Below are 24769 nucleotides of genomic sequence, written 5' to 3'. Positions count from 1 at the left end.
ACACTGGATTTCTAAGAATAATGATTTGTATTAGATTCAAACAGTGGGAAATCTAAGCCATCTATATATAAACTCACATGCTAGGTCTGAATAATCTTGACACCAACAGTTTTACTATAACAATCTTTTTTTTTTCCTTTTTTTTTACCCCCCTCACATTGTACAATTTGGTCTCTTCCTGCCACTAAAGCTTCTGTAATCAGGGTGGGACAAGAGCTTGAAATGATCAATGAAGGGAAAGACTACTTATAAGCAAAGAAAACACTGCTACTGCAGATCTTTGCTCTATATCTAAGGCTCAGGTGCCATGAGATAGGTTAGCGTACAGTTTCATGGGTTATTTTAGTCAGTCAAAGACCACGCCGCTGCTGAAAAAGAAGGTGCACTATACACCTTTCCTGATTTGCTTCTAGGGGAATGTGGTTGGTACAGAGCTGTTCCCTTTGGGTCAGCACTAGCTAAGTGGCCTCAAAATCCTGTTCCCTCCATGATCCATCAAACTACGGGTCCCTGGCCCACACAAACTTGTTATCTCTTGGAGACGCTGCAGCTGGCAGACTACACAACTGGAAGACATTGTTTATAAATTTCTGATTTTTGCATTCAAACTGAATTGCCAAATTAAATGGCAAAAATATCTATTTGTAGTAATAATAAAACCGTTATTAATTACTACAATATCCTTTTTGGCGAACATGCTTAAAAATTATGTAGACCAAAGTTCGTTCCCAAATTCCATTTGTATCCCCCCTAAAGACAATTACAGATTTGTTAGTATGTTTAGCTGATCCATTACATTTAGTGGTTTAATCAATTTGTTTGAATTATAAAACATTGTGATTTATAGGAGGATCTTGTGGATATTTTTACATCATGAAAACCTCTCAGAAATAATTCTTTAATTCCCTCATCATAAAAGGGGAGAGAAAATTTATATTCTTGTGGGCTGTTTTTCCACCACTTACCAATCTGTTCTTGCATAGCATAAACAGTGAATTTTCATCCACATAACAGCAAATAACCCTAAAATGTAGTTAAACTTGAAAATGCTAAGGTTTTTGTATGTACATCTGCCTTATTAAAAATGTGTTAAGACTACTATTTTTGACTGGTTAGCTTTTAGCACCGAAAACCTTGTGCGAGTTCACAAGCACATAAAGAAGATTAGCTAAAAGACTCCCCTACCACTCAGAAGAACATTTCCTTCACTGCAGATGAAAGAGGAGGCCAAATGACATCTCCTTCATTTGAATGAAAAAAATGCAAAAGATGCAGAACGTAGGATTAATAAGAAATGAAGTGTACTTAGTGAAGATATGTTGAAGACTTGCATTAGTCTAAAACTAGTATATAGACAAGCTATGTAAAGGAAGTGTATCACCAAGTTGGCATTTGGCTGCTCTGACAGGTATGAACAGCAAGGACAGATGGGTCAGTCTTTATACCCTTGATACAGAGGAATCATATTCACAGTACATTTGTGTTCTTAATGTTGATGCTGCCTGAAATATTCCCAGTTTGAGCTGACGTAGACTAACAAAACAACAGAATACTATTAGACATTACACAGACACACAATAAACCCCCCCCAGTAAATGCTAACCTACATTAGAAAGATGGGTGGGTTTTTATTATTTTTTAAATTTGGAGGGAAGGAAGTATTAGCATAGCTGACTTTTGCAAAATTGCTAAAAAAATTCCATCTTGTGAACTGTTTTTTCTAGTATTATTTTGTTTCAATGCTAACTGCTAAACTCTTTACAAACAATATTTTTTTATTAACAGCTGAATGATAATTAAAAAGCTTTTGCACAGTTCAAAACTTAAAAAACATGAAGTAATTCTCCAAGTCTGGCAACGCACCCAGTATACACCTTACCTTGCTGTAAACTGCCGTGAAGGTGATTGACAAATGCAGTTAATATAGTCGCCACATTCATAACTTGTGAACATTGCGCAAGACCAAGCGTAAAAAGTTCGTTCCAGCAGGCTTTTACTAATGATATGCTGTTATCCTGTCTATTAAAAAACACAATAATTTCATTTAATAAAATCCGCCATTTGCATTCACAGGTTTTTTAATTTGAAGAACACTTCATAAAACATTAATTTAATTCAACCATTGCAACCAGTACCAAAATGAAGCCCTGCATCAAAAGTATTTTTATTTGCATGCTAGGATTAAAATACCTGTTTTAGAGTGACATTTGTAAGGAAGTAATTTTTGTTTTAATCATCAAATGAAAGAGATCTCCATCACAAAAGCAAGCTGAACTTACACTAAATGACAACTGTCTACATATTTGCCATGCTAATTTTTTTAGGATTTACACTAACTTTTGTATAACATTTACCTGCATGGACAAAAAAAGTTTGCATTGCTCCTGTATTGTGGATGTAGAACAGACTCAAAAGTCTATTTTTTTTCCTACTTGAAATCTGGCAGGTTGGTATAATTTCTTAATTAAAAATACACATGAAATGGAACATGTGAGATCAAGTTCCTGAGCTTCCTGACTGCTATTTTCTGTATCCTTTTCATGTTTGGAATTGGGATTGAAATACAGACTTTGAAGTATAAATAGAATTCACAAGGATTTGCTAGCCAGAAGAATTAGTCCTGAAATTAAGTTTCATTTTTTTTCAAATGCTGAAGCTTAAAATTAGGTGTATCAATCCATATTCAGGAACTTCCATATTAGTGATCTTACTTTTATTATTGCCAAGCATCTCTAATTCGTAGAGCTTAACAAGAGCTCAGTACCTTAAAAAGGAAATCCTACCAGTGAGGAGTCAAATCCAGGTACCACGTTTCACAGTTTTAGCCAGTAAATATAAATAATGGAAAATTAAAAGAAGCACAAGGCCTATCAAAGAAGAAAAGCACATTAAAGCTACGATTTCAACTACAAAAATACAATGGAGTGGATTTTTGTAAGAATATTGGTGAAATCTTCAAGAACATTTCTGATGATTTACTGCAATACTAATATGCCAAATGACTTATCCTGTACTGGATTACAGAGAGCTTTCCTAGGGCAGTATTTTTTACTACAATCCAGTTCTTGTTATGGGAGACGTGATACTGTACATGCAGCTTCTACACATATCTGTCACATCCCTATTCACCTCCTCTCAAAGGGACTATGCTGAGGAACAGTGAAAATAGGGTGCACCGGCTACTTAGCTGGTATGTGTGGCAATAAATGTATCATCTATAGACCCTTTGTGGCTGATTAAACTTAACCAGCCTCAAAAAACTAAGAGGCTGTCACCAGCTTGATGAACGTTTCAGTAGGAATCTCTCTTGCCTACAAAGGTCCTCGTGCAGGAAGATGAACTAAGCAATAACTTAGTATCATTAAATAAATGAGTATGCCGAAGCCAACTATCCCTCCAGAACTAAGGAAAACACTGCCTGAGGAGGGAACCACCTGGATACAATTATCTATCTTCCCTACAAAAGCATTACTATGGTTTTGTTTCGGCTTGTCATCTCCTCTCAATTACTAGTAAATTCTCTTTATTTTAAAAGTGAAATGAGTCACCCTTCTGAAAGTCAAAATTATAGTACGTAACGTGCTCAAACCGAAAAAGCTGCATTAATTTCAAATAAATCTCCACCTGAAAAAAAGTTAGTATTTCCTTCAAAAGGAAGACTTTATGTTAAATGGTTTTTAAATATACTGTTGGCCATGATCTTGACTGCGACTGTAAATGGTAGCACAGGTACATATTAACACTATTAAGACAGCCTACTCCTCCGCTTTTTAATTCAAACAGAAAAACATACTGGGAAGTAACATATTCAAAAAACATGCAGATTTTCTATAGGCATTTCTTGTTAATTTTTTTGGAGAGAAAGCTCTTCTGTACAACATTTTTTTTTAAAAAAGCAATTCCCATTTGTTGTTTTAACACTAATTTGCAGTGTCCTTCTGTTACAAAAAACGTTTAAAACATATAATAATGTAATGTACTATGTTAATTTGCTATGTATTTTGAAATTATGCAGGGCAACAGTTTCTACTAAAATAAAACATCACATTTACCTGATTTTTTTATCCTTGCTATTGTTTAAATTTATAGAATTTCACTTTTTCCTTCTCCAAAACACAGGCTTCAATTACACACAATATAGTATCTTTCCTTAAACAATGTGGAATAATTTGGCTTAAACATCTGCGCAAACACAAATGGTAATCACAGGTCATCCTGGGTTTGACAGCTTTCCTGGAAAACGGGACAATCCCTCACTTTAAAAAGGAATTCTCTTTGCTGCTGCAGTCATACACTATTTTGACTGAATTAAAGAAAAACACTGTAGATGAGAAGAGACAAATATGATTTATGCTCCATTTGTGTCAGAGCTGATATAGTATTTTTATTTGTTTGATGTGTCTTCATAAAATTACCTCTGAAAATAACATAAATCACTTTTCCCCTTGCTGTTTTTAGATGCTTTCTCATGATGATCGGCAATGTACTACTATATTTGGCTTAAGAATTTTAAGCGATACACTGAATTCTGCTAGAAAAGCAGGATGGTACACAAACTGTAAAAAGAATAATAAGAATTACTTTCTGGTTACAGCAACCATTTGTTTTTGGAAAATCCCCTGAAGTTCAACAACTTCATCCTGAATGCTTGCTGCATCGAGCTAACCATTTTCTTCATATAGGTTATTAAAAGCAAAATTATTACCACTAATTCACCTATAAAGATAACAATATTTGGGGATCCAGAGAAGAGGTTTGTTGTGGTGACTGCCTGTTAAGCCTCTAATTTGGCATGTAGCTATTAAAAAATAATAGGAAGTCCTATTTACTAAAAATTTATTAATAAAGTAGCAGCGTGCAGGCATTTGGTTGGTATAAATCAACTCCTTTTTCCTTCAAAACCCAACCAAAGTACCTGAATTGGACTGAAGTCGGGAGTAGTTTTGATTAAGAAAGCCTATGTTCATGATGAAGATCTATAAAACAGTTTTAATAAGTAGATTTATATTTTAAAATGCCCCTGAAGAAGACAGTGAAAAAAATATTTAAAAGTGTGTATTCACAACATGAATGAACAGAGGAACTGAACACTTACCCTAAAGCTTGGAAAGATGGAATGGAACGTGCCCAGTGCATGGACAAGAAAAGCAACCTGGAGGCAGACTCACAGATATAGTGAACGTTAAGATATTCAGGCATCGGAGAAGGCATGGTGAGCTGGCAACCAAAAAACAGGAAAAAAAAAAAAGTGCAAGTCAGTTATTTTATTTTCTTCATAAAAAAACATGGTAAGAAAAAAATCAGTCTTAGAGTTTCCTTTAAGTGAAAAGGTAAAATTGTTTTTTAAATAGACGTGAGATAATCCTGAAATAAAATTAAATGACTGCCTTTTTCATTAGCCTCACTATTACACGCTATAATAACTACAAAGCAACGAAAAAGGCAAACAGTTTGAATCTTTATCTTAGATAAATATTCATGTCTGGGACAGCTGGAGATAAAAAATCCCAAATAAAACTCAACTTTTGAGACGGTCTCAAAAAATAAAAGTTTTAGAAGAATCATTGTAATTTGAATGGAAGTTCTTACATTTCTATACAGATAAATATATAAAAAATACACAAAGGCATCATTACTTTCTAAAGCTCCTCCCAGAAGAGTAGAATAAGTGGTCTGAAAAATTAGAGGAGTTACCACAATTCCTGGGGAGGTGGTGTGTTTGTGTTTCACAGAACATCTTTTTTTGTACTTTTAATTAATATTTTACAAATAAATACATCAAAAATCTTTTGATGTGTGAGTAAAATATAATATACAGCTGCTCCGAAGTCCTAAAAATCTAATCAAATATACATCAGAAAGGACCAGCTCTACCTTTCTTAATGTACATGAGTAAAAGCAGTGGCGTGGTATAATGGTTTGTCTAACACAATTTTAAAGAAAACCTGAAATTTGTATTAGAGAGATGTTTACTTGAGTCATCAAAATGTGCTGAAGAGAGGTGTTTTGGTTTAACCCCAGCTGGCAACTAAGCACCACAGAGCTGCCCGCTCATTCCCACTCAACGGGGTGGGGGACAAGTATTGGAAGGGTAAAAGTGAGAAAACTTGTGTGTTGAGATAAAGCCAGTTTAATAATGGAAATAAAATATAATAATAATAACAACTGACAATAATAATAATGAAGAAAAGGAAAATAAAAAGAATAAAAAATTAAAAATAACAAAGAGAGAGAAATAAAGCAAGAAAGACAAGCGATGAAAGCAATTTCTCACCACCCACCGACTGATGCCTGAGCAGCAGCCCCCCCTGCCGACCTCCCCTCTAGTTTATACGTTGAGCATGACGTCATATGGCATGGAATATCCCTTTGGTCAGCTGTCCCAGCTGTCCCATCTGTGTCCCCACCCCTGCTCGCTGCTGGGGTGGTGTGAGAAGCAGAAAAGGCCTTGACTCTGTGAGTGCTGCTCAGCAGTAACTAAACCATCCCTGTGCTACCAACACTGTTTTCAGCACAAATTCAAAGCATGGCCCCTTACCAGCAACTGTGAAGAAAATTAACTCTATCCCAGCTAAAATTAGCACAGAGCAGCAAAGTTTAATAAAATGCCTGGTACTGAAGTAGTTTTCAGATGAGCAAGCTTTTTGATTTGTCCACGAATAATAAGATGAAAAAAAATTGATAGCATTTCTGCAGGCTTGTAAAATGATAAATAAAGCCTGAAAATATATGGCTCACTAAAAAAGAAACCATATTTTCCCTTATTAATTAATTAATACCATACTAAAATAGGGCATATACACAAGGGAGAAATTGACACTTAAGAGTCTCAAAATCTAGTTGCAGATTGCACCATATCCTCTTGTTAACAAGAGAGAATGTGGATGCTGACTCTCTGCCCTGTGCGACTCTTGTTTATCTAAATCCTTTTGCATGTATTACCTAGTATTTTAAGGTAAGAAGCCATAAAATAAACAGTGCAGCTAAACCACTGAAGAGACGTACATTTTCCCAAATAAACCGTTAACCAGTGAACAAAAGCGGTGTATTCATCAGAAATGAATGCCAATAACTGAACAAATAGTTACTCTCCTAAGAAATTCAAAAGTAAGATTTAATCAGTTCTTTTCTATTACTATGTTAAAATGGTTTATTTAAATAGTCAACAGTAAAAAAGTATGAAGTACCCTGAATGCTACATGTGCATCACTGAGTAGTGGCCCCTCTATTTCAACGATATTCATGCTTGTTTCTCCACCAATCAGCTGTACGCCGCCTTCAATACTGTCGGAATTCTGGCACGCTGCACTCTCTCCTGGATTTAATGCTTTTGCAAGAGTATCAAATGCCCTGCAAGATCACAATAAAAAAAAAAGCAAACAAATTCAAAAAACAATTAGAAAAAAAAGAAAAGAAAATTTTAGAGACCGTTTCAATTTAGGAGGAAGCTGCACATGTCTGAAACCTGTATCCAGATGCCTGTTTCAAAGAACCAGATTTGGAAAATAGCAGTCAGTAGCATGCTTTTCCTGCCACTCCACCAAACAAAATCCCTGAAAACCCCAACTTACAGTGGCTCTGCAACAAAAATTAGCAGCAGATTCCGTTCACACTAGTTGCCAACAAATTCACAGTTTTGACATACTGATTGTGTTGCTGAATCACAGTTTGCCTTTCAAGATCTCTTTAGTGATGTTTACTGAGAGTGCTGGCATGAGCATTTTGAGGACATCAGAGTGCTGTTAAAGCAACTTAATGCACAAGTAAATTTTACAGACTTTTGCTGCTATGAAGCACAAATGGAACAAGTGTGGGTTTTTTTAAGTAATGAGTTGTGGTTAAGTTATTCAGCTTAATTTGAAAAGACTGTTTCAAACTACGTAAGAGAAAGCACTCTCATGCTTCCAGTATTATCCTTACCATCCTTTGATGTGAGTCAGTGACTCCTGCTAAGATGAAGTCACAGGCACAAACGTTACAGGGGAGATGACAGGAAGAGCACAGATATAGTCATTATTTTGATAACATTATTTCATTTGATGACAAATACATTGTTTTTCTGTGCATGAATACACCTGAGAACCAAAACTGATATATCTTCAATCAAAAATCAACAGATTTGATGACTGCCTACAGAGAGATGACATATCCGGAGAGCGATATCATTTGCATACAGCATTGTGTGAAAAACTTATGCGCAGAGGTCTGAAAACGTTACAAAAGCTGAGTAACAGCTTGTATGTAGAACTGATTCTGAATTTATAGAGACGTTTGTTACCACAGAATCTAAAATCACTGATTGAATGCCAAAGTCTGCAGCAGAATTTTGCAACCTTCTCTTCCCCCACACTCCCTAGCTATCTAAATTCATTAACATGCTAGAATAGTCTAAATGTTTACTATATTTGACATAACCAGTTACCACCAAATGAAACCTCCCAATAAAAGAGCTGCTGACACTGCCTCAGGCTTGAGATGGTAAATGAACTGGTTTTTGGTCCTACACTAGCCTGCATGCCTTGATGTGTACACATGAGGCTGACTGGGGCATGCACGAGTGGATTAAACAGATATAGGTGGACTACGCAGATATGCCTGGGACGTTTTCTGTCTCAGGTATATGGAAAGTAGGCACAAAGGGAATGCATTCATGGGTAAGCTCTGGAAGTTTTACTATTGGACTCCTACTAGGAGATCTGAATTTCAGGTCCTGCATGGCTCACTCTTGGCAGCCTTATGTAGAAGAGGCAAACTCAGCAGCTCAGTGGCAGATGTTTCTTAGGAAAAATAGGATCTCTACAGGGCTTTTCATGTAGCAGGGACAGAAATGTAAGAGAGGAACAAGATCTCTGCTTTCCCCAAAAGGTAAATGTCATATCCATCTGCCACGATCCTGTATTTATTCCAGTAAAGGCTGAAAAGTCTTTTTAAATATGGTGGACAGGTACACTGGTTAACCATGTCTGCCTGCGATATTCCAACTTATTATTGAATGTTTGCTTTCAAAGAAATCTTCTCCCTCCTATCCCATAAACTGGTAGCAGTAAGCCAGCAGACACAAACAGAAGCATTGCTCCCTCATGGCTCCGCACTGTGGATCCTTTTAATACATGACCAATGATTTCAAGGTAAAACACCAACGAAAAGAGAATCCAGAACAAAGCTTGCCTGGACACTGTGAAAACTGAGCCCACAAACTGAGAAAAAAAGGTATAATCAACATTAAAATACATGGTATTGATATCCTTTGCTAGACACAACTTCGGTTCTATTTTTGTTGGTCCCAGTCACTAGGAGATATATAGGACTGCTGATAAACTGTAAAAAAGGACCACAGATAATGAGGCCATTAGAGGACAAGGCATATAACATTACAGTATAAAAGAGTGGAATGCTAGCAGCGAAGTTGTACACTAAATTTGTGTCATCAGAAGTGAAAATTTAACTACTGTAGCTGCAAGCAACAGACTATAATAAAATACATAAAACCCATGGATGGATAAAACTTGCTTCCTGAAATCCCTTAACCTGTTTTTCTTCAGTAAACATCTGTGTCTGTTAGATCAAGCTGGCATAGAGCCTGGCAAAGAAATCAAAGATTTAGATAAAAATTTAATTTCTGCTTGGGTAACAACTTGCCTTTCATAGGAATATTTAACTTGAACCTCCCCACTGGAAATCTATTACTTAACCTACTAGACAAGAGTACGCATAAGCTGAGTCAGAGCTCTTTGAAGCTCTCTGGCTGAGAGAACTTGGTGCCTTGTCATAGTCAGATTTTTAAAAATGAACACTTCTGTTGTTGAAGTTGGCAAAAGCAAGCATCTGAAAGTGCCAGGAAATAAAGAACTGAAAGATTATCCTGCAACCTTATTACTACGTCTTTTTGAACAGCTATAGTATTGAATGTAGTTTATCAGCACATATAACGATACTACTTACACAGTATATTCTTATAGTCTTTACCCAGGACACAGCAAAGGTCCAGATCAGCACCTATATAAAGTCACATTGACTTTCTAAGCAGCATATAAAGAAAGGAACAGAACAATGCATTCTGCTTGCAATTACACAAAGCAGTAGAGACTACAGGGGAAATCATGTATTTCAGTCAGTACAAACTACTTCGATATATATATCAGTCTTTTTTTCCTTGGTGGATTTACTCCACATACAAATTTTCAAAACTATGTGTACAATGTAGATGGTGTGTAAAGGAGTATCGCTGGGACAGCTCTCAGAAGGTTCAACAAAGCCAAGTGCAAGGTCCTGCACCTGGGTTGCAGCAACCCCCGATATCAACACAGACTGGGGAATGAAGAGATTGAGAGCAGCCCTGCAGAGAAGGACTTGATGTTCTGGTAGATGAAAAGCTGGACATGAGCCGACGATGTGCGCTTGCAGCCCAGAAAGCCAGAAGTAACCAGGGCTGCACCAGAACAAGAGTGGCTAGCAGGTCAAGGGAGGTGATTCTGCGTCCAGCTCTGGAGCCCTCAGCACAGGAAAGACATGGACCTCTTGGAGTGGATCCAGAGGAGAGCCACAAAAATAATCAGAGGGATGGAACACCTCTCCTACGAGGACAGGCTGAGAGAGCTGGGGTTGTTCAGCCTGGAGAAGAGAAGGTTCCAGGGAGACCTTATTGTGCCCTTTCAGTACTTAAAGGGGGCCTACAGGAAAGACGGGGACAAACTTTTTAGCAGGGCCTGCTGTGACAGGACAAGGGCTAATGCTTTTAAACTAAAAGAGGGTAGATTTAGCCTAGATGTAAGGAAGAAATTTGTTTACAATGAGGGTGGTGAAACACTGGAACAGGTTGCCCAGAGAGGTTTGAGATGCCCCAAACATTCAAGGTCAGGTTGGACAGGGCTCTGAGCAACCTGATCTAGTTGAAGATGTCCCTGCTCATTGCAGTGGGGTTGGACTAGATGGGACCTTTAAAGGTCCTTTCCAACCCAAACTATTCTATGGTTCTATGATACTCAGTGAATGTATTTGTACTGATGGTGAGAATTCTGTGAGTTCTCCTGTGTAGAAAGAAAATGCGTTTCAAGCTTTTAAGACGATTAATAGTTACAGGCATTAAACTACTTACACAGGTGAGATCTCTAAGAAACAGTTTTATAGAATGATAAAAAATACTTAGACCCTAGTACGAGATCTAGACGCTTTAAGGACAACCAAAAGGTAAGAAAATCAGCTATGAGATTTACATTGAAATTCATTTCAAGTACAAACAACTGAAAGTATTTATTTCTCAAATGGAATTTCCTTATGATTTCACTTGGAAGAATCTTACAAGATTTATCTTCTACATGAGCTCAGGCTGTTATTTTTAATGCAGTTAAATTACCTACATTTTTAAGCGTAACATGCCTTACCTTGTAACATCACTACTAGCTTGTTCTTCTTGCTGGAGTTCAGATAATGATGCATCTCCATTACTTAAGCTCTCAATCATAGATAGCTCTGTACTGCTTTGTGACATGTCTTTGCATTTACTGAGATTTGCTAATGAAGTCACCACATTTGCCAGTGTACTTAAATCTCCCTGACATGCTTCAACCTAAGGGAAAAGGAGAGTTTTTAATTCTCTCATATCAGCAGCAGTTAAGTTGCAGTAGAAGAATCTAACTTTTACATAAATGAAGAGTTGAGCATGTGAATAGACCTGTAGGAAAATTATTGTTTTCAGTAAATGGGTAATCATAATGGAGCAATTAGACACTGCACTGTTTCTAAAATATGAAATATTTAGACATTTACAAGTAATAGCTATCTATTTCTTTCAGAAAGAATGCTACAGATGGTAAGCAACTGCGGAAAGAGAATTTATCATCTCCACTCACTAGTCAGTCACCAGGACTATAAGACTGCACTACATTCTATTTTTAGCATCTTCCTTCCTTCCTCGTGTAAATGAGTCAGTAGCAATAGCGTAGGAGAATGTTTGAAAAGAAGGAATGGATAAAAAGTCACCTTTAAAAGCAAGCAGAAAAAGAATTCTGCTGCAGCCTTTTTGGTTTTTATGTCTTTAACTGCAAGGGAACAAGTGACTCAGTAGTGACCAGCAACTCAGAGAGGCAGTAAAACAGGCTTCCCTCCCTGCCCCACAAAAAAAATTAATATGGAAAGCACATGATTACAGACAAGTACACTGCTGCTAACACCAGTATGCTACATGTCATTTAGCTCGCATTGTCATACAGACAGAGCCAGAAAAGTGAAATGGAATAAACAAGTTCTGATGGGGCCCTTTGCAGACAGAGCAAGCGAGGGAAAGTGCATGAAAACAGTATGAGGTAATTTATATCAGCTAGAAAAATACAAAAGCTTCCTACTGTGCATGTGTACGGAAGTTATCACATGGCTTTAGTGGATCAGTAAGTGTAACAAAATGGAAAAAAAGAAAAATCAGCTCAGAAGTAAGATTGTTGCTGAGATAGCTCTTATTAGCTTTGCAAAAAGAATGAGCGATTCGGGGGAAAAAAACCTAACAGTATTTATGAAATGTACTGTGATAATGCCATGTGAGGTTTTGCAAACACCTCACTTTATTGGTACAAAAGAAATATCCAAGTGTCAGGATTGCCTAATACAAAGAAAAATAATGCAGCCCTTAAGGCGCTCTAAAAATGTGGAGGAAGGCATCTACTTTATAGAGCTTTTAGCATTTTTATTATGCAAGGCTGAAAGTATTCTTGTGAAGAGAAGGCATTTGCAACGCTAGCTAATGTTGTAACGGAGTGTTTTAAAAATGAATTTAACAAAACAGAAGTACAGCAAAACAGAACACCTTTCCCTCTCTACATACACAATTACAGCAAACAACTAATTAATATATCAGTCATATCATCATATACCTTATCTGGAGTCATCAGCACAGTAGGCTCACTTTTTATTGCAGACTGATGAATGTTAACAAACATTCCTGATTCCAGCAGACCTGTTGATCTGACACAAAACAGCACACATTTTAATTTTGATTAATGTTAAAATTAATTTTTCAATTCATTTTTCCTATTTCAGGAACCAGAGACGGCTGCTTCTGAGTAGAATTTACATACCTTGCTGTTTCATTGTCTGTTACAAAAGTCGGAGTTGCAGCTAATGGGCTACGAAGATCTTTCCGAATGTAGATCTTTTCTGTAGACGCTGCACAGTTTGAAGATTTTTCTCTTGACACTTCAATAGGTTTCCTCTCACACTGCACAGCTAACAAAGCAATATGCAACTATTAAGTCACATCCCAAATTACAGGCTAAGAAATAATCCTTTTTTTTTCCTCTCGTTATTTAATGTGCAATTTTAATAATGACTCTGAAAATAACTAAAAAAAATTTCCCATGACCAATAAGCTAACAACTTGGGTAAAAAACCAACACACCAATGTGATTTGTTTTTAATGAAATGATGTAGTAGTCAAAGTCTGAGACCAAACATATAAGGACTAAATTTTTCAAGTTACAATTAAGGGAGAAATCCCCTTATACCTTATTTTTAATTTGGATCTTTAAGTGGAGGCTCCCAGCTTCTCTCAGTTTCACTATCCCACACTCAAGAGTTCGTTTGTAAAGAACCCACTGTACCCTGTTCCATGGATTGTCTGGGTTGCACCTACATAACTTTATGCACTTGAAGAAGCTTCTCAAGTTAGGATCTTAGGATCTTAATTTAAAATCTGAGTGACATCCTTACCCACAATCACTGACTTCATAGATGAAGCACATTTTTAATTTGAATAGCTCGGTGAAACTAGGTGAAATGAGTCTGGACTTTAGCCTAGAGATAAATCACATTGCTTTGGACGGATTAGGGAACACTAAAGTGAAACTTACAGTATTATACCCCTATGGGGAACTCTCTAGCTCTACGTAATAAAGCCAAAGGAAACCAGTTTACAGTTTGATTTTAAAGGTTTAAAAGAAAAATTAATTTCTGGAAAAATAACGTAACTAACATAACAGTTACTGTAAAACTTAATTAATAAAAGGTATTTACAAAATAGAAAATCTTTTTAAATACGCAATAAGTTGCTCTTCCACAATTTTAAAGTGGTGCAAGTCATTTTATAAATTGAAATAATATCCTGAAAGAGAGTGACAAACCAGGCCTATATGTAATTTAAAATATGCATCAATTCACCAGCCTCATAAGCAATGGCTACTGGTTAGCAGAACCTCTTTAATACTGTACTGCACATAGAAACTGTTTAAGCCTATACAGAGAATCCTGCATGTTCATTATTTTAAAACACAAAGGCAAATGGGAAAACAACCTAACTATTTTTTTCTTCAATTACACAGTTTTGGAAAAAGTGTAACTAAAGAAAAAAATTAAAAAGCTCTCAAGTTAGTAGTAGACTGTGATGCAATTAGAATTTTCACACTGACAAGTATCATAAAACCAAATGTCATAATACCATCAAGTATTGGCAACGCCATTAAAGCTAGCCCATAGCCCACAAATGGTGTTTTGAAAGGGTGGGAAATGGAGGCAAAAAAGTCTTTTATTATCCTTTGCTAATCCTGTAATCACTAGCTGGATTTGAGTTTGCTGAGGAAGGGCCAAGACTTCTTCAAGGGACAAATAACCCCAGGGAGGGAGCTACAGTACAAGATGGTGCTGAGTTTTCCTTCCTCTCCCCACTCCACTGAGGAATGAGACTTCCTAACCCAAAACAATCCTCTCCTCCGCTCAGTATTCCCCCACGACCCACAGATCCTTTTCCTGCCTTCTGACCCCCAACCCCAGAGATTTCGTTCTGCTTGAAAAGTCTTCCGTGGAGGGGCAAAGTACTGCCAGCTGAATGAGCGGGAAAGGGATAAAGATCCACTTTCATCGCCCCAGTTTCTCCTCCCTTTCTGAATTTCCTCTGTGCTGGAAAAGTGTTACTGGTTTCTGCTGACAGAAGCAGGGCTGTAAGGAGGGAAACGTCCACAGAGGTTCAAGAGGGTCAGCAAAACAGAGCTGGATGGCAGAGAGCCGAGCACAAGACTAATACTGTGCGTATAGCAACAGCGTGACAGTATCTGAGCCGAAGAATTCATATTGCTTGATTTTCTGTGTATTTAGTATTCTGGTAACTGCTGTGGTATTGCAGTATCACTATATCCAATGTATGGAAATCTAAAAAGGAATTTGAAATCTGCAGGAATCGGTTAAGAACCAAATTCTAGATCACAATGGATGTCTGCCTTGTGAATAACTGTCTCTGCAGAGCTTTGCCGAAAGTGAACAGCAACTGCCATTTATCTCTGTTGTGAAAAAAGTGGCAAGGAGGTAGAAGGATTCAAAACGTTCAGAAGTTTAATTTACGCATAGAAAAATTGAACTGCATATATTAAAAACGAAGATGGAGACATGCTTGACATTTGCCACCCAGGAATAACAATTCATTAACTGTTACCACATGCAATAGCCTTATTAAGTTTGTCCAGCAATATGTATGCTTGAAAACATTTCAGGCTTCTCTTACACCAAACTTGTACAATTCTTTAAAGGAAAAAGAGATAATGATTTAAATACATAAAAGCAAGAAAACAATTTGTATTAATAGAAAGCACATATTTTGTAGCACAAACTTTAACATAGCTGCCAGCTAAAATAAGTCACACTAATTCAGACTTACAGTCTTGTTTCATCCCAAACGCGATGCATCTCTGCAGCCTACAGTACTGACACCGATTCCGGTGGTGTTTGTTAATGACACAGTCTTTTGTTCCTCGGCACGAATAAACTAAATTCTTCCGTATACTCCTTTTAAAGAATCCTTTGCATCCCTCACAAGTTACTGCTCCATAGTGACGCCCTAGTTACAGAACAGCATAAATCACGACATTAATTTTACATTGTAATAATATTTTTTAAAATTTATATTTATTAAAAACAAAGTATTTGCTATTTTACCCAGAAAAAGAACACTTTTTTTCCCCACAGGTTACAGATCTTAACATATATCGTGGCTATGAAACAAAATAAAAATGCAAGTGAACCATTTTTCTAGTTCAAAACACTTAAACAATTTTTACAAACAGGCAAGTTGCTTCTTAAAGTCTTGCTGAATCTCTTGACAGCAGTGTTAAAAAAAGCTAAGAAAACAGGTTAGCAAGAACACAGAAGAAACTCCTTTAATTTAAACATTCTTTAGCAATTTTTTTACCATGTCCCTACAGTCAAGCCCTGCTACTGCTCATTACAAATTCAGTTGTTGAAATTGTATGCATTAAATCTAACGGAACCACGGAAAGCGCAAACATGACATTTGACAGCAGTAGGTAATCACTTCAAAGCTTTACTTTCACCTTTCATTTTCCTAACAGGGTAATGGTACATCCTTAGTTCTTTCAGTGAAAATTCAATGAAAGAATAATCTAAAACAGCTAAATAACTTTTTTTTTTTAAATCAGTTCTTCTCTGAATTTTCTAGTATACAGTACTAACATAAAAATTTCTAGGATATACTACACAAAAAAGTCGAGTTTAAAAATTATTTTTCAGAAGTAAACTGTTTTGATTCTGCTGTAGCACAAAATACAAATATTACTAAAAAGTACTGGTTCTGTTAAGGCATGCTTGGCAACTCCAACAATTTTAATTCTATGATCCTGAAGAAAAAAAAATTCTAAACACGAAGACCACTGACAAACACTCAAAATACATACTGCAGAGGCACTACGGCTGCTCTTTGAACTAAGTAAGGCACACTACAGAAATAAATCTTAAATCTGTACTAATTTAAGGGAAAAGGTATTTTTAGATTCTTTCCTCACTCCTCACAAACTTTTTTTTAGCTACATCAATCTCAGCTGTCTGAAGTTTCTAGAAATTCTAATAGGTTTTCTAGATTCCTTTATCATAACCATATTACCACACTATTATAATGTGAAATTTATAAAGCATCATATATATTAAAAGAATATTACTAAGTGAAATATTTTCACAGCAGCTGTATTGTGAATACCTAATATCCACCCTGCAGAGCACCAGGGGAGCTTCTTCACCTGCTCTTTGATGTGGCTTTGTGGACTCCAGCTTGGAGGTGTCTGCGAAGCACTGCTTGTCACAGAGGAGGCTCCCCAGAACTTGCAGCTGCTCAGGGAAACACAGCACTGTCCCCAAATTCACTACCACTGCTCAATATCCCCAGGCCAGGACAGGAGGAATAGCTCTTGGGATCTCCAGCCTCTCAAGCAATACTCCAGCCCTCCACTGGGGAGCCAGAGGAGTCTTCTCAATTGGAGCAGATGAACCAAATCTTTGCCTTATGTTTGGCAGAAATTTCCTTTGAGATGGGTGAAGTCTGACATGTATTTAAGAGCTCCAGGAAGTATTTTTTTAATGTTAAACTTTGCCGCAGTCAAAAAATTTGAATTGGGTTTCCCCTGATCCCCCATTTTTATACACTTTATTCCCATCACTTCCCAAAAGGAGCATTTAACGGCAGCTGTCATATTTTGATATTACTGGAGGTCCATCATACAGACTTCACTGACAAACCATAAGAATCTTCTAATGGAGCAACCATTTCCCTACTTAAGACTAATTTTAGCTAAGTAAGTAAAGAGCCAAGTTAAATGTCTCATCTCTCTTACACTCCATTATCTTCTGTAACAAAGAAAGTGAAAAGAAAAAGGAGCTTTCAGCTAAACTATGCTGAGGAACAGCCCTTGTAGTTATCTCTATTTTTTTTAAATAAAAAAGAAAAGACATCCTCTCAGTAATTCCACTCTGACAGATCTGGAACATCTGCTGACAGGAGCACATGCAAAGGGAAAGTGGGAGACAGAGTTCTCCAGTGCACTGCTCCCACTGTATTTCTTTCCAGTCTCTTTATAAGATTGCACAAAATTTAGGGCATGAAACATTTTTCTTTTCTTACCTTAGCACTCTACTTTGGCAATATACAAATATACCTTTCTTAAGCTTACTTTGACTGGAATTGTAATGCATTTTTACCATTTTAATAATTGTTCTTCAAATAACCAACTGTCCTGCGCAGATCCCATATTAGCAATTTTTTCAAATACTTGCAGTCTTCCTTGCCTACTGGTTTCATATTTAAAATAATGAACAGGTTTCTCATATATTTTAAGAGAACCTGTCAACAATAACAAAGTTTACCACATGACCTTATTTTAAGGAAGAAAAAACTCTCAACGTTGCTGCTTAAGTAATTTTATCAGCCGAATTTTTATAATGGAAAAAAAAAAAAGTATCAGCCTAAGAAAAAAAGGCAAAAATTATCTGGTAGAAAATGTTAAATTCATGATGAAAAACAATAATAAATCCCACGCATGGACACCAGAGTACCATTTAGTGTAATTCCCCACTGAAAGAGTATTCTTTCTGTTTGTGCATGTATAGAGATATATATATATGTATACGCATGCAAATTGTTATATAGCTTCAGAAGAATTTTAAACTGCTTTTGTGAAATGGCACCACCTTAAAAAAAAAGAAAGAAAGAAAAAAGTAAATACCTGATGCCTTGTCTCCACATACAACACACAGATCAAACACTTTATTTAGGCCCTGTTCATTGGGGGAGTTGTCTGTTAAAATCTGGAAAAAAGTGTGAAAGAATTTCATTTTTCTTTTTCTTACCATCAAGAAAGATTAAAGTACATCTCATGCTTGTGGTTTTTCTCTAAGATAGGGAACCAAATATACAAAGTATAAGGTTTTCTTGACTATGTTTTACACTCTTCACAGACACAAAGGAGCTACCTGCCATGCCACTGTCCTCCTTTTAAGGATGGAACAAAAGTTTTACTCGTTATACTTCTGAAAAGAATTCAAGATTTCATTTATCTAAATACTATTTCTGCAAAACGGACCAACATTTTTGATAAACATCTAGCATCTGCATACTCTTACCCTATGTTCAATTTTGAATTTATATCATACTGACTTCTTCATAGTACAAATGAGACCGAAGCATTAGACAGATGGAACAAAAAAATCCCTTTTAAAGGCTACTATCTCTACATTCAGGTTTATTAACTCCTTTTTTTATAATACACATAAATGGACCAACAGAAAATGTACTCAGGACACCACTGTTAACTACCAAGTCGTATATCGTTTGGCTTTCACTAACAGTTTGACATTATTATTATTATTATTATTATCTTGTCTTGTCTCATTCATTTATCTCTGGTACTTGTAAAGCTTCATTAAGCACATAATATTAGAACCCCAGCACTACAGGGGAGGTGCAATAGCCTTCCAGTCGATCTTTAAAAACTCTATCCTACTGTGACATAAATAAAGCACAGCAAAAATTCGATTTAAAAAAGGAACACACATATCACAAGTAACAACCAAACATCATCTGGACAGTTATGTAAAGCAGGAAAGAAAAAATTATTCTTCTGTTTAAAAAGAGATTATAGTTAGAAGTTTTAAGAGTTTCTAACTTCTACTGTGTCTTAATGGGAAGTCAGACTCTCTCATTTTTGATTTGCATATTCAAAACAGGACCTCTGATAGAAAGAAAGATAACTTACCGAAAGAGAAAGTACCCTACCTTCTATAGAGAAAATCAAGAAATCACTTTTTTCAGAAAGTTTGGAAGATAGTATAGACGATATATATGGGAACATTTAACAAGCATACTTGTTTCTAGCTAGCTTTCGCTAACAATACTGTCACAGAGATTCTTCTATTAAGTTTTCTTTTAATATAACACCTTTTCAAGAAAAATAATATTGGTGAGTTAAAAGAATATTAACATTTCAGTCCTTCCTAATTTCCATTACTCATGTTATGTATTTTCATGATATTATATAAAATATATATAAATAAATTCTAAGTCCTTCCCTAAATGAAACCTGCACTGAAATGTGGAGTTCCACATAAGGAAGGACTACAGAACTGGGCCCATGAGGAAATAAAAATCCCAGACTCAGAGAACTCATCAACTGACCTTGAACATGAAGAATAAAAATTGATTATGAAGATGAAGAGCCACTGAATGTAAAACAGATGATGGGAGAACGAGCCTTGCCAAATGAGTCAATGTAAAGATAAGATGCAATAAAGGAAAGTTTTTTTTGCCAATTAATGGGCATTTCAAATGAAGGCTACAGAACAACAACATAAAAGGTGAAACTGCAGATGAAAGGATCATTTAGGGGAGAAAATATGAAAGATCCCAAAGAGGATGTAGTTGAACAACAAATGAACAGTACTCTGTATTTCACGAACTTTAAGTGGAAAAAAGAAATCTCTATATATACTTATTAGCTGACCATAGAACAATCTAACTAAAGTGACAGAATACTCTATTGCCTCTCAAACCTACCTATTTTGCCTGAACTGTACAATCAGAACTAGAGCTTTCAATTTTTTGTCCAGACTTCCTCTATTCCTGGATTTTGTCTTTTAAACCAGTGTGGCTGGTTTCAAAGCCATCTCTTCAGTTGTCTTTGAAAATAGTATTTTATATGGATTACTTCAAACCATATCCCACTAGTTTATATTTTTGTTGAGGTTTACCTAAAATACAAAGTGTATGATACCACTAAACATACTTCAATGCCTCTCAATAGGATTGGTTTTTGCTACTGCTCCCCTATTCATAACAATCAAATTCTTTGGAGCAAGGACCTTGGATGTCCATTTGCAAAGACTTGTGAGTTTCAAAAAAAATATGTAATGTATAATACAGAAATATGTTTCAGACTTACACAATATGTGGGTAGTGAATCAGAGTAGTGGACTGGCTCCCAGATGAGCGCAAACTCAAAAGATCAGCAGTCTTCAGTTGAAAAGAGATTACTTGAAAGAGGCTATAACAGTGATTTATAAAAACAATAGGATCCTTTATAGCTGTTACAGTGCAAGAGACGCCTAATTAAATACTTCTCTCAGATCAAATCAACTAAAGTGTTCTTTGCACAACATACAATTATACTATAGGATATTATGCAGACCAAAGCATAGATGGTCTGTACAAATAACAAAAAAGGTTGTTAAACATCAGTGGCAACTATCAAATATGATGGTCTCACTGCAGTCTCCAAAGCAGGAGGTTGCTCTAAATCATCAGCTAATGGAAGTGAAAGGATATGCTCAGAAGGATCGTTATTTACTTGTCCAGTTTTTAATGTTTTTTCTTAAGCAACTACTTCTGGCCATCATATAAGTGTGTTACTGGGCTAAATGGACTGTAGCTATCCTAATGTCATAGAATCACAGAATCACAGAATGGTTCGGATTGGAAACGACTTTAAAGACCATCTAGTTTCAACCCCCCTGCCATGGGCAGGGACACCTCCCACTAGACCAGGTTGCCCAAAGCCCCATCCAGCCTGGCCTTGAACACTTCCAGGGGTGGGCCACCCACAGCTTCTCTGGGCAACCTGTTCCAGTGTCTCACCACCCTCACAGTAAAGAATTTCTTCCTGATATCTAATCTAAATCTACCCTCTTTCAGTTTAAAACCACTACCCCAAATACGACCCCCAATGTTGCCTGGCCTAACACACTGATGTATTTTAACAGCAGCGTAACTGTACACGGGTAAACAATATGCAATAACTATGCTTCAGCTGTCGTGCAGTAATCTACTTCATGCTGAAGGAGCTCACATCTCCAAGTCTTATGTGCATGTTCTCATCAGTGCCATCCCATCCTTGCCAGGTGAGGACATGGGGCAGAAAGCCTGGAAGTGGGGCAACGAGGACTAAGGAAGCAGCACATAGAACGTGCATGGGAGCAAAGTGCACTGGGGATCAGTTTGGGGAGTTACAACCCTGACTAGTTACAATCTCACAGTAGTAAACCCAAAATGTTTAGTGTTATTTTTCCACCCCCACTGAGTAATGCACTTCTCTACTAAATAGCCTCTCTGACAAACTACCTTGGAGTACAGTTCACAGAGCTGAACAATAGTTACAACAGCGTAGGAAAAGGAAAACAAGCAGAAGGAAATGTTAAGTGATAAAGACAATGGAGGAAAGAGTATGTTTTTCAACGATACATGAAAACAGATGGAGACTCAATGAAGCAGAAATAAAGCACTGTTGGTATGGCAGGAGCTGGAAACGACAATAAAAATAACAGTATTTTTTCTAATGTCATAAGCCAGGGTATTAATTTTCAAAGCAATAAATTTACCAAAAAAACAAAAGAAAAGTTTTCCTCATAATTTCTAAATACCCATGTCGAATCCTAGTGCAAGGAAAAGTATACCATTACAAAAAAAAACTCAAAAAAGGAGAACCCAGACAGACATATTTGGAAATAAAACATCTCTTCTCATCCCATTTGAATCAAAACGATGAAATAAAGTGGATTATCTACCTGGATGTGTTGTGTAGATATATCAGGGGATGCAAAAAACAGTTGGTTGACACCTGCAGCATCTGGAGTTGCTAGGATAACTTTTCCTGGAGTGGAATCTTGTCTGGCAAGGATCACCTTGCTTGGGGTAGAGCCATCATGATTTGTTAAGATGAACTGCTTGCCTGCTGAGCTCTGATCAAGTGCTGTAACAATCTGAATCTTCTGGCCCGTCTGCTGATCTGTGACAATCTAATAATACATTTATCTCAAATTGTTATGGTAATTTAAGTTCACCTTTGGGGCCCAATCTGGGCACTTAAAGAAAACGGTAATTTTGCCTTTGACATTTGTGAAGCAGGATCGTCTTCCCCTCTGTCACACAAGAGTGAAGTAAGCTCAGGCAAAACCTTGGATTTCCACTGCATTTGAAACACACTTCAATCAAGGGTGTTTGAAGTCAAAACCTGAATTCATTCTCAAGTTTTAAAACTGGCCCGTGCTTTTACAACACTACTGACACCATTGACAATTCTAGCACCCAGAATTCCAGGTAGGTCTGTAGCTCAGCCCTGGGACCTGTCAGGTTATGAGAAATCTTAACTCTTGAACTCACTGCATCCCACATGCAGTGCTTAGCACCTCCCAGATCTGGCTGCTTAACAAGAAGCTTCCGAAAACCACAAATGTAGACTTCCAAAGGAAAAAAGTAAGCATCAAACAGCAAGAAAAGCAATAATCTTGTTGCATCTGTATATACACATTTTAGGCTTCATTTCTGTGGAGCTTTTTTCTTTACATATATATTCCTAAATAAAACAATAAAACAGAATCTCTCTCCTTGCCACTTTTTCTTTTTTTTTAAAAGGAAAAACTTATTTTCATGTTTCATTTCATAATCAAGAACAGACCTACAGACTGTTTTTTCCATTTTATCCCTATTTTCAAGCACAAATACAGCAGAACTTTATTCAATAATCCTCCACTAAACGCCACTTTTTGCCAACTTTGTCAGGAGACTATAATCCTCAGAGAAAATAATCAAGATTCCACGTATCTTCCATTACAAATCTCACTTTCAGTCAGTTCCTGCCTTTCTCCATCAAAATGCTTATACAGAAAACTGCCTGGTTTATTCTGGACACTAAGGAGAATCATCCTACAAAGACTGTTTCCTGCAAACTGTTTTTGAATTACAGAACAATAAAATAGCTCCAATGAATTTTTTTTGTAACTATAACCAAACATTTATGTCCACATACCCATCCCTAACATTTATATGGTCCTTATTACTGATGAAATTATTTATTTCACCAGTATAATGTTGAATGTAGAGTGTTATGTTAAAATCGCTACAAAGCTATTCAGTCTGCACAAATGGTTTCTGCAGCTGTCCAGCATTTGACAGAGGCATTAGAGAAAGTAGTTTAAACAATTAAGCCCAGTTTGTCTGCAGCTGACCTCTTAACGGCCATATACCTGCAAAAACTTCACCTAAATCGCAATGGGACTCAATGGGACACCAAAGTAAAATAGCCTGCCATACCTAAATGTTGAGACAAGAGAATAAAATTATGAGAAAGAAAAAGAAAACTACTTATTTTCTCAAGGGAATCCATCAGGGCTCAGTGATAACATATTATATTTCTTTAATATTTCATATTAAATATCTAAAACTAAATGTTGCTAAAGGGATCATGCTATAAAACAGGACTATATTAATTCAGGATTGTCTGCTTAAAAAATACACCTCCCCCATGTATTTCATTGAAGCACTCCGATGATACTGGAGGACAGTTCTACTTTAGTGCTTTTAAGCCTTGTGCACTAACAAGTTTTGACTTCCATTTGAACATCATTTCAATAAATTAAATACTTCAATAACTCTTTGTTCCTATTCTAGGAAAAAAAAAAAAAGGTCTAAACACAGAGGACTAATCCATCTGTTTATAACAGAGCTGGTTTTGAGCCCAAATGTCTGTATAACAACAAATGTGACATTCAACTTTTGTCTTAGAGAAGCAAAATGTTAGTATTCCCTACAAAGGGCGACTAATGAAACACGTTTTAAAGAACATTTTACTGAGGATTTTGCATTTCAGGATTTCGGATAATTATTTATGTGCATTTAAAATAATAAAGGAAAAACATTGATTAAAAATATAAACTCAAAAGGAATCAATTTAACATTTATTCTGAACGTTTCACTGAGATGTATTTGTTCCTACAAACTATTTTACTCTTCACATAAAATCTGCTTTAAGGAAAGTTTTCATTACTAAGTTCTATCTCACATCTAATTTATTATTATTATTTATTATTATTATCAATTTAGTATTATTATTTATACTGATGACATGTTGGTAGGTGCCTGTTGCAGAAAGGATGGCATTCGACTGAGTGCTGTCCCACACATATCAACCCCTGCCCCAAAGTGCTTACCATCCACTTTGAAGACAGAATCAATGAGCACGGCAAA

The 24769-nt window shown here is 36.4% G+C and overlaps 1 protein-coding gene across 5 annotated transcripts in view; it reads right to left on the bottom strand.

The window, feature by feature from the left end:
* Nucleotides 1–24769, bottom strand: part of NR2C1 (nuclear receptor subfamily 2 group C member 1) — a 52989-nt gene that overhangs the window by 4386 nt on the left and 23834 nt on the right. For 3 of the 5 annotated variants that reach the window (XM_074165037.1, XM_074165028.1, XM_074165044.1), the window contains 9 exons: nucleotides 22312–22542; nucleotides 18483–18564; nucleotides 15632–15811; nucleotides 13068–13215; nucleotides 12864–12954; nucleotides 11382–11566; nucleotides 7188–7350; nucleotides 5096–5217; nucleotides 1880–2019 (listed from right to left, as the gene is read on the bottom strand). In XM_074165037.1, the coding sequence (XP_074021138.1) occupies nucleotides 1880–2019; nucleotides 5096–5217; nucleotides 7188–7350; nucleotides 11382–11566; nucleotides 12864–12954; nucleotides 13068–13215; nucleotides 15632–15811; nucleotides 18483–18564; nucleotides 22312–22542 (1342 nt within the window). The remainder of the gene's footprint in view (nucleotides 1–1879; nucleotides 2020–5095; nucleotides 5218–7187; nucleotides 7351–11381; nucleotides 11567–12863; nucleotides 12955–13067; nucleotides 13216–15631; nucleotides 15812–18482; nucleotides 18565–22311; nucleotides 22543–24769) is intronic. The other 2 variants (XM_074165059.1, XM_074165051.1) reach the window with 1 other exon arrangement.

This window comes from Numenius arquata, chromosome 2 (genome assembly GCF_964106895.1).
Source record: "Numenius arquata chromosome 2, bNumArq3.hap1.1, whole genome shotgun sequence".
Taxonomy (NCBI): domain Eukaryota; kingdom Metazoa; phylum Chordata; class Aves; order Charadriiformes; family Scolopacidae; genus Numenius; species Numenius arquata.
The sequence above is the reverse complement of the archived record's forward strand: the minus strand, read 5'-3'. Positions and strand labels throughout refer to the sequence as shown.